Here is a 10,827-nt window from a genome sequence, read left to right as displayed (position 1 = left end):
ATCTATCTGTCTATCTATCTATCTGTCTGATCTATCTGCTCAAAAGTCTTGTCCAGTCCGCTCCAGTTTTGCAAGTAACATTTCCATTCAGTTTTCACAGACTTCAAAAAATTCCAATATCAAGAGTGCAAAGACATCACAGAGGCTAAGCAGCTACATGTTAACTAAAACACTAAAACACAAGATCCAATAAAATGTTTTAAGGTATTACAGTGTGTGGGCTATAATACCATATGTATATATAGCCTACATATAATACATATATAGTATATGTACAGTTTTGGCCTACCGCAAAAATAATACTTAATAGTTTTAGAAATAAATTCGCACAAATGAAAATCACAACAGCACAAACTAAATACAAAGTTTTCATATAATTTTCTGCCTGTTTTGAGGCTATTTAACATTTTGAGGGGCTGGATGACGTCATCGGATGAAAATAAAACTGCTAATATCTTAAGAACCAGAATCACAGAAATTGAACTTTTTGCAGCACAAAACAGCACAAGTGAAGCACAAACATTGACACCATTTTAGAGCATTTTTAAGCTTCCTGGGGACTGGCTGACCCCAGTTTGGCCTATAAAAGAATTGTTAATATCTTAAAAACTAAAACAGCACAAACAAACGTTTTTGCAGCAAAAACGGAGCAGAAACGGTTGACATAGTTTTGCTGCAGGTTTGTGTTTGATGGGGCCCAACTTCACGCAGATTCTGCAAACAAAGATCCGCGGAGGGGGCGGGGCGTGCTGGACGTGGTTAAAGGTGCGCGCCAGCCCGCGGTCCCTGCAGGACTCTGGAGGCGCACGCACAGGTAACAGCGCTACTTTCTTTATCTGTTGACTTATCTGGACATTTACTGCCATTCACTATTTCAAATGGTCATTATACAGCGGCTTATGAGGGTTAACAAACAGAAACAGAAAACGCACACCAAGATTCCTGCAGAGGTGCAAATGCAAGGAGTAGCCAGATCAGGGTGAAAAAATGCATAGCACACTCGGTTGGCCGATGTCCAAATACTATTTTATTAACAAAATAACGTTTCGGCAAAAAAAGCCTTCATCAGATACTTTTTGTCTTGGACCACAGCACACAAAATGGTTGCCAGCCCAGGTGCCCATATACCCACTCAATGAATGGGTTAACAAACATAATTACGTAAGGTTAATATAGCCTAGCCACATTGACTGTAAATAATTCAGCTGTCATTGATTGTGATTGTAAATGTTTCTACATTTTATTCTGTTTATCTGCAGTTATCTAGCAGATGTACAGAACGTCTGTCTCCTGGAAAAAAACTTTCGTAGGCTATAATGTTCCTAAACTTTGGTGTAGAGGCTCGATGTCTCGCTGCGAGCAGCCTGTCCCCTCACTCTGGAGATTCATCATTGGAATATGTTGATTTACTGCCACTTTATAAAGATGTAGGATAATTGGACACATGTAGCACAAGTCCATGTCGTTACTTGTGGGTCGTTTTTGTTTTATTGTTTATATTTTTGTGAGGATGAGCAGTTCTTGGGTGGGATGGACGTCCATAATGACCATTTCCAAAACGCAAACCACAAATTCAGAACATTCTAAACTAAACATTAAAGTTCACAAAACAAACCTGCCTGAATCAGTTTTGATTGTTCAGTTTTATTTGATTTGTTGGTGTCTATAAACTCACTAATGGTTAAATGTTGTAAGCTTTAGTCATGTTGGAATGTTGTTACCATCAAAACAGACCTGGAGTTGTGTTTTGTTTCATTCACACATGTTTGAGTCATCCTGGATTATTAGGACCTTGTGTTTCACGTTGTGATGTCATCAAGTGGTAATTTTAAAGTTAATAGTTGCGTTATTTTAAACCTCAATTGAACTGATTTACTCGTCAAAACATTAGAATAACCATAAGTTGTTTTCGTTTTACTTTTTCAGCTGAAACGGCTACAGAAAGTCTGCAAAGTCTTCTGATGTGCCAAGAAGTGAAGACGTTTCAACAAGGCAAAAACAATAAATGTAGCTTCAAAGTTTGGTAATTCCAGGCTTGAAATTATTCACATGATTCTTGTGAAGGTGTGTGGAGTTTAAAAACACCTCTATCACCACTTAATGACATCACAATGTGGAACAGGGTGTTTTCAGTTTTACGTACGACCCTGGGTATGTTTTCAATGAGGAAACAACATTACATATGCAAACACAGATGAAAATGTGCATAAAATCATACAATATACACATAAGTGTGTTTTACTGCACATGTTGAGTAGTAGTGATCGGAAAGTTACAGAAAGTTCTGGATTCATTACAACAAGCAATTTTTAGTTGAACAAAATTTAGATTTGTTGTGTTTATTCTGTGTTTTCCAGGTGGATTCAAGTGACGTACACAGAGAAACACCTTCTGGAACAAAGTTGGATCAGCTGATTTTTGGAGACATGGTAGAAGAGATGAAAAACCTAAACCTCGGGAACAAAGAGAAGCTGTTGCTTGATTCCACTTGTAATGTACAGCTCCATTACATACTGTACCACCTGCTCAAAATGTTATTTAAAGAGACAGTATTTCACTTTTTGGCCAAAACAGACTAAAATAAAAGCATGTTTTTTTCATTATGGTTGTGTTTATAGCAATAGCAGTGAAAAACATGCATCCTTACAGTGAGTGGGCTTGCATCTCCACAAACCTCTCTCTTATTTAGCTCCTGCTGCTTGTCTTGATAGAAACGTTTTTCCTATAATTATAATATTCCACAGTAGGGCATATTTATCTCCATGGAGAAGTATGGTTTTCACTTTGTAATCCCATGGAATCATGCCTAAAGTACTTTGACGCTCAAACTATTAAATCCATAAATATTACTCCTTATATTACGAGGCTCACAGTCACCGTCAACCTTCATTTGGTCAAAAATGTTTTCAAAAAGTGTCAGTGTACCATAGAAATATTATAAATAGAAAATACAAATATACTAATTGTCTGAAAAATGTAACGCTGAGTTGTTGCCTACTAAAATAATCGTTAGTTGCAGCTTTTTATCTGTGTCTGGATAACCCTATTGTAAAGTCAAATGAACCACAGAGCCATGTTGTTCTAAATGTCCTCCTCCTCTTTAGACTGGGACACGAATCCGGCTCTGTGGCGATACCACGGCTTTCCGCTGGTCGAGGACGTTCATCTGCCTCATGAGATAGAGCAGATCAGGGACCTGGAGATCAGAGACTCGGACGTGTTTGTCGTCACATACCCCAAATCAGGTAAAGCCCTATTCACACAGGATAAATATGACATATGGACCTTTGGTGATTTGTAATAATTTGCCAACCAAAGATGTCTGTGATAATACTAGTCCCGTGCGAATCTGCATCTCAGTGTTTGCTGTTGTAATTGCGCCTTTTCTATCACTTTCTTTTCGTTTCTTCTTTCAATCTCTGTGTCAAAGTCAGTCAAATAGAGTCATTTACGAACTTTGCTTAACCTGTGCGAATGCTTTGCACGTAACACAGAGGTGGGGCGGTAATTTGCAAATTACCAGACGTCCCCATCCATCCATTTTCTTCCACTTTATCCGGGGCCCGGTCTTGAAGGCAACAGTCTGGGGAGGAAGGCCCAGACTTCCCTCTCTGCACATACTTCCTCATTGATTGTAACGATATAGCAGACACAAGTGCAATATGTCCACCTCAATGCCCACAGTGTGATCTGACAGCAAAAATCACAGAGTTATCTTTAAGAATTTTTTGTTTAATTCCATGACTGTTTTGTGTGTGTTCTGTGGTGTGTTCAGGGACCTCCTGGATGCAGCAGATCCTCTTGTTGCTCCTGTCCAAAGGCGATATCGAGTCCGTCTGTAAGAGGTCCGTGTATTCAAATTTTGAACTGATGAGCTGGATTGAAGTGCGGCAACAGGTCCAGAAGTTTATCAATGCAGAGTCTCCACGCTTCAGTTTGTCCCACCTGCTTTTCGACATGATGCCCACCGCTCTCGGCCAAAAGAAGGGGAAGGTCAGTCGCACACGCCTGTGAGCATTATACCACGGCTATAAACTGAAATGTCTCATCTGTGAGTTTGAAAAGTTTGTCCACTGTATGAAAATGTGTCAAATATTAGTTATGTCATGGTTTTAAATGGAGCTCGTCCCTACATTCAGTTGAGGATGTGTTTACCAGTTACCAGTGGTGGTCCTACACTGACCCCCCGGGATCACTAACTCCCTCAGCAATAAAGAGTGAGAAAAATGGATTTTTAATTTTATTTTTTTCTAGCGCTCATGCCGCCCCCCACAAAATGCCACTCCGGGCGGCTGCCACTCCGGGCGGCTGCCCTGTCGGGCCTGCCACTCCGGGCGGCTGCCACTCCGGGCGGCTGCCCTGTCGGCCCGTGCCTAGGACCAATTAGACACCGGAATTCTCACTGACTGTGGTATAACGAATTTTAAAGCATGACTGTTAGGTGCTGGTGCCCATTTGTGCATCACGTTGTGTGTAGTTTATATTTGTGTGTTTTGTGGTGTGGCTGGTCACACTGTAAATAAACCTCGTATCTGTGGTGCGCCCCCTTGTGCTTGCACTTCCTTGCTCGCTGCGCACCGCCTCTCCCTCCGTGCACCGCCTCTCCCTCCGCGCACCGCCTCCGCGCACCGCCTCTCCCTCCGTGCACCTGGGGCACGTGCTTGTCGCCTTGCATGCTCCACTGCTTTGGCTGCTGCTCGGTGCAGACCACACCAGGCCTGCTGTTAGCTGCACTTAGCCTTTTGTGTTCTGTTTTCGCCTTTTATTAGTTAGTTTGGGACGTTTTTTTCTTCAGGTTAGCAATGTCAGCAATGGGCCGACCCCGTACAGGGCCGCAGAAGCCGGTGTCACACCCTTTTGTTCTGTTTGGCCGGTTGACCAGGTTCACCTTTCTGTTGTTACTTTGTTTTTGGGCACAGGAGGAGTTTCAGCGTTCTTTAAAGTAACTAACTTAAAAAGAAAACTATTTAACTTTTGTAACCCTTTTGACTCCTGTGCCTTTTAATATGTTGGACCCACCTGGGTCGTAATGTATTTATTGTTACTATAGACTCAAGAAGTACTCAGTTTTGTTACTTAAGTAAAAATACAGATACCAGAATAAAAAAAATACTTGATCAAATTTAAAAACTACGTAAGTCCAGTACTTTACTACTTTTACTTCATTATGGTCCACCACATGCTTTCCATAACTGCTGCTGTCAGGCTCTTCATTTTGCTCTTAAAACATATTTAATCATATTAACCCACGCTGCAGGATCCTGTTTTTTTATTTTGTGTTTATTTCATGTTTTTGTTTCATTTTTCTGTTGTATGTTTTTTGTTGTTTTATGCTGTGATGTTGTGTATTTCAGGTGATCTATGTGGCCAGAAATCCCAAAGACATTGTCGTGTCCTACTACTATTTCCACAAAATAGGCAGAATATTGGAAACGCCCAAGAGTTTTGATGACTTTTTTGACAAGTTCCTAAATGGAGAAGGTACTAAATACAATTCTATAGTTAGTTTATATTGTAAAATGTGCCACTGTCTGTCTTGCTTACAGGACAGACTAGGTAGACTAGACTAGTCTCTTGAATCCACAAAAGCTCACCCTTACTGTTTCTAATTGCTTCTACTAAGACCGTCATCATATAAATGTAGCCTATTACATGTTTTTCCCCCAGGGCTGCATATACAATAGATCTATACTGATGCAAGACACATTTTGTTCAAATAAATGTAAAAAAAAACCAAAAACGTGTACAGGTCTTTTAAATAAGAAAACAACTTGAGTTTAAGCTGTCAGTTTGTAATGTGACTGTTGTGCGTCTGTTGCAGTGATGGCAGGAAGTTGGTTTGATCACATTAAGACTTGGTATTCTCACAGAGATGAGCTGAACATGCTGTTCATCACTTATGAAGAAATGATCATGGTAAGAAAAATCTACCATTTTTAACATGAAATTTTATTTGGGAAAAAGTGCACATGAAATGTGGCTCATTATACTGTACAAACACATTTTAAACTTTACAGCGCAAATGAGATATTGCACATTTGACTGAAATGTAGTTAATATTATTATATTTAAAGGTCCAATATTATGGGAAAAATGACTCTTGTGAGCTCAAAGTCATGTGAGAATGTTTTTACCTCATCAAAAACATACCCAGAGTTGTGTTTTGTTTCATGCACACATTTGAGTAACTCTTTATTATTATTCTGTCTACATCTCTAAAGCTCAAAATGCTCTGATGAGCACTTTTCACAAATTTCTGAGACCAGAGAGAAGGCCAGGTTGTTTAATTTTATTTGTGGTAAAAGTATCTTTTGTTGTTTTAGGACCTCAAATCTGCAGTGAAGAAGACTGCAGACTTCCTGGAGATAGAACTGACCGAGGATGAGCTGCAGAACGTGGTGAAGCACAGCACCTTTGAAAACATGAAGCAGAATCCAAAGGCCAACTATAAAAATATGGCAATACTGCTGGACAGTACCCAGGGCAGCCTCTTGAGGAAAGGTACAACCTCTTCAATCGTGAATGAATAACTGACGGTTTAACAGCAAATCCCACCATAGAATTCTGACCTGGCTTCATCTAATTTTAAAGGTCCGTGGCTTTTGGCCATGTTAAAAACACACCTGAAGTTGTGTTTTGGTTCTTTCACACATGTTTGAGTGATCCTGCATTATTAGACAGTCTATATCTTCACAGAGTATGGGCCTAGGTTCTTTTAAAGTGCCTATGACTCATTTACTCACATAACACACTTAAGATCTTTATATATTAACCTCAAAATCTTACATTTTTCTTCCACTTTGGCAATTTTTTTAGATGAAAAAAAAAATCCTAGTTGGAAATCATGACATTAGTTCCATAACTTATCAAGCAACACTGTTGTACACTGAGCCAAAACGTCTCTAAAGTACACAGGAATTTGACAAATTAAAATATAATAAAACACCTTTATTTGGGTGAAACAATAAAGTGTCAAAAATGTATTTCTTGTAATGTTGTAAATTGTGCCAAACTTTTTTAATAGATTTTCCCTCAGCATGATGTCATCAATATATATATATATATATATATATATATATATATATATATATATATATATATATATATATATATATATATATATATATATATATATATATATATATATATATATATATATATGTTTATGTGAAATTATGGGAAGAAGAACCAACTCTTCATTCCCTGGTGATGTGATGCTAACTGTAGGCTCTGCTCTGTCTGAAGTTCTGTTCCTCACTTGAATGTTGTGACGACATGTGAACACAACATATTTAAACACAATATATCACTTCTGTCATTCTTTTAGGAACTATTGGCGACTGGAAGAACCACTTCACTGTTTCCCAGAACGAAAGGTTTGACAAAGTCTTCGAACGAGAGATGAAGGATTTCCCTGTGTCATTTATCTGGGACATCAGAGACAACTCGTAATCTACAACCTTTTGTCCAGTCAAAACCAGAGCATCATGGGAAAAAAACTACACAGACTTGCAAATTGGGTATCTTGAAAGGTGCATTTATATAGCACCTTCCAAGATACCCAAAGCGCTTTACAGTTCATTATTCAGTCACTCTACACTCAGTGGTGGTAAGCTACTACTGTAGCCACAGCTGCCCTGGGGAGACTGAGAGAAGCGAGGCTGCCAATCTGTGCCATCAGTCCCTCCGGCCACTGCCATCACTCACACACACACCACTTTTATACTAGGCAATGTGGGTGAAGTGTCTTGCCTAAGGACACAATGACAGTTTTTTTGCCACTGGCACCCCCCTGTGGCACCTGGAAATTCCAGTGGTCTCCCATCCAAGTCCTACCCAGGCCCGGTCTGCTGAGCTTCTGAGATTTGACAGGATCAGGCTTTGACTGTATGGCCACAATTCTTCTGCAGATTTACCTAGTTTGCTCTAAAATTACCACACAAAAAAGCACTAGAAACAGCAAATAACACTACTAAAGATGCACCGTGTAACTTTTTTTTTCTATGGAGATGTCAGTGCTCTGCCTGGAATGTTCCACAGTGTGACATTAAACAGCTCTACTTTACATGTATTAAATTACAAGTGCAGGTTTTATAGCTCAAACATACCTAGAAAAAGAGGCATTCTGAGTGTGAGCGGGGTCGCCTCTCCACAGATCTGACCTGGAACTTGGCCTTGTTTAGTCTCCATGAAAATAGAAAGTTAAACATTCCAGACAAAGCAATAACATCTCCCCAGAGACCAGAAAAGTAGCACAATGTACCTTTAAAAAACACCATTAGTTTAGTAGTAGTTTTTTTTTTCTTGTTGTGGTTTAATGCTTACGTTCACTTTAAAAACAGCATTGAAAACTGCTTTGCAGTAGCTAGTATTTTGATACATATTCTTCTTTATAACCTATATGATAATTTAACATTATTTTCCAAAAAAAGATGGTTTAAGCAGTAATTTAGCTCCCTGCCTCGTTTCCATGTCAGCCATTTTGTGACATGCACAGTCCTCGGCTCCAGGGTCGACTTGGGCTTGGTTCCACATCCACAAATGTTGGTCCTAGGCAGTGTTGGGAAGGTGACTTTAAAAATGTATTCCCCTACAGATTACATACCCCAAAATGTAGTTTGTAACGTAATCCATTAAGTTACTTAAAGTGAGTAACGTAATCTGAATAGTTTGGATAACTTGATATTGATATTGATATTGATACTGGTTTTAGTCCTGTTTTTTTGTCTTAGTTTAGTCCTGGTTTAGTCCTGGTTTAGTCCTGGTTTAGTTCTGGTTTTAGTCCTGGTTTTAGACCTGGTTTAGTCCTGTTTTTTTGTCTTGGTTTAGTTCTGGTTTAGTTCTGGTTTAGTCCTGGTTTAGTTCTGGTTTTAGTCCTGGTTTTAGTCCTGGTTTAGTCCTGGTTTAGTCCTGGTTTAGTCCTGGTTTTAGTTCTGGTTTTAGTCCTGGTTTAGTCCTGTTTTTTTTTGTCTTGGTTTTAGTCCTGGTTTTAGTCCTGGTTTAGTCCTGTTTTTTGTCTTGGTTTAGTCCTGGTTTAGTTCTGGTTTAGCCCTGGTTTAGTTCTGGTTTTAATCCTGGTTTTAGTCCTGGTTTAATTCTGGTTTTAGTTCTGGTTTTAGTCCTGGTTTTAGTCCTGGTTTTAGTCCTGGTTTAGTTCTGGTTTTAGTCCTGGTTTAGTCCTGGTTTAGTTCTGGTTTTAGTTCTGGTTTTAGTCCTGGTTTAGTCCTGTTTTTTTTTGTCTTGGTTTTAGTCCTGGTTTTAGACCTGGTTTTAGACCTGGTTTTAGTCCTTGTTTTAGTCCTGAGTGTAATCCTGGTTTAGTCCTTGTTTTTGTGCTGGTTTAACCCAAAATATGAAAACAGGAAAATACCGCTGTGTAATCCATTTATTTCAACAAAGTAACTGTAATCCGATTACCACTCACTGAAACAGTAACTGTAACCGAATACAGTTACTCATAATTTGTACTCTGATTACTTAACTCCGGTACATGTAATCTGTTACTCCCCAACACTGGTCCTAGGGATGTTAATAATCTGGCAAAGTTTCATGCTTGTAACATAAAGGTGAACAATTGGGCACTTTTTTGGTCCTTAACAGCTCCACGAATAAAGAAGGAGGAAAATAACAAAAGGACGACAGCAGCAATAAGTTTTAAGAAGGATATAAAAAGTGTTGTAACTGTCCTGTGTGAGAAAAGTGTATAAAGTGTGTGATGAGGGGATTTACAGCCTTAAAACAGATATAATAATTGTAAAATATAAAGTTGACTAGACGCAGATGTAGTCGATTGCGGGTTATTTTTAGAACGTAACCCCCGCAATAAACGAGAGACCACTGTATTGAGATTGCTGTGTGTTTGTTGTGTTGTTGTATTGTGAGTTTGTTCATTTCTGGTTCACAGACAGTGCGTGTGTGTAAAAGAAAATTTAAATGTTATGTTTCATTGTTGTGTAAAACTATTGTGCTTTATATGCAGTGTTGGGAAGGTGATTTTTAAAATGTATTCCCCTACAGATTACAGATTACATACACCAAAATGTAGTTTGTAACAGAATCCATTAAATTACTTAAAGTGAGTAACATAATCTGAATACTTTGGATTACTTGATTTGCTGTAGAGAAGCAAAGACGAGGAAATCATAACGTTTTGTCTGATAAAAGAAAATAAAAAGCCCAGACTTTACTGAACCAAATTAAAAATATTATTGATAGAAGAGGAGGAGACACGGTCTGCACAATATGGTTTAGTCCTGTTAAATCCTGTTTTAGTCCTGTTATAGTCCTGTTTTAGACCTAGTTTAGTCCTGGTTTAGTCCTGGTTTAGCCCAAAATGTGAAAACAGGAAAACACCACCATGTAATCCATTTATTTCAACAAAGTAACTGTAATCCAATTACCACTCATTAAAACAGTAACTCATAATTTGTACTCTGATTACATAACTCCAGTACATGTAATCTGTTACTTCCCAACACTGTATATATGTTGATCTTTCAAAAGTAATAAACTGGTGAAACATAAAAAAAAAAAGAAAGAAAAACATTTTTTTATGCAAAATGAGTGAATTATCACAACTGGACCTTGACCTGTTAGAGGTGAGGAACACCATTGCACTAAATATTGATAGAATAGTTAGTAATGCAGTTAGTAATTAAATATTAACTTGTTTGGATTTTTCTGGTTTCAGACATCTTTTGGATAAGTAAACATGCACTGGGTCAAATTGACCTGACAAGTAAACATAACAGGAGAGTTAAAAAGTTACTCTTGTAAAAGTAATCCGCCATGTTCAGATCTGGAGTCAGGCTCGGTCAGGACGACTGT

General features: G+C 38.5%; 1 protein-coding gene across 2 annotated transcripts; it reads left to right on the top strand.

Moving 5' to 3' along the window:
• The first annotated feature begins 140 nt into the window (after positions 1 to 140).
• LOC110159123 (amine sulfotransferase-like) lies at positions 141 to 10,430 on the top strand. Of its 2 annotated transcripts, none has more exons than XM_055164336.1 (8): positions 141 to 814; positions 2,358 to 2,490; positions 3,105 to 3,245; positions 3,776 to 3,993; positions 5,355 to 5,481; positions 5,822 to 5,916; positions 6,324 to 6,501; positions 7,328 to 10,430. In XM_055164336.1, the coding sequence occupies exons 2-8, from the start codon at positions 2,427 to 2,429 to the stop codon at positions 7,450 to 7,452; spliced, it is 948 nt and encodes a 315-aa protein (XP_055020311.1). In that variant the 5' UTR covers positions 141 to 814; positions 2,358 to 2,426; the 3' UTR covers positions 7,453 to 10,430. The 2 variants fall into 2 exon arrangements, with proteins under 2 accessions (XP_055020311.1, XP_055020310.1); XM_055164335.1 differs by lacking the exon at positions 141 to 814 and adding an exon at positions 1,932 to 2,064.
• The last annotated feature ends 397 nt before the right edge of the window (positions 10,431 to 10,827 follow it).

This window comes from Boleophthalmus pectinirostris, unplaced genomic scaffold (genome assembly GCF_026225935.1).
Source record: "Boleophthalmus pectinirostris isolate CB_2022bp ecotype Guang Dong unplaced genomic scaffold, ASM2622593v1 HiC_scaffold_6, whole genome shotgun sequence".
Lineage (NCBI taxonomy): Eukaryota > Metazoa > Chordata > Actinopteri > Gobiiformes > Gobiidae > Boleophthalmus > Boleophthalmus pectinirostris.
The sequence above is the reverse complement of the archived record's forward strand: the minus strand, read 5'-3'. Positions and strand labels throughout refer to the sequence as shown.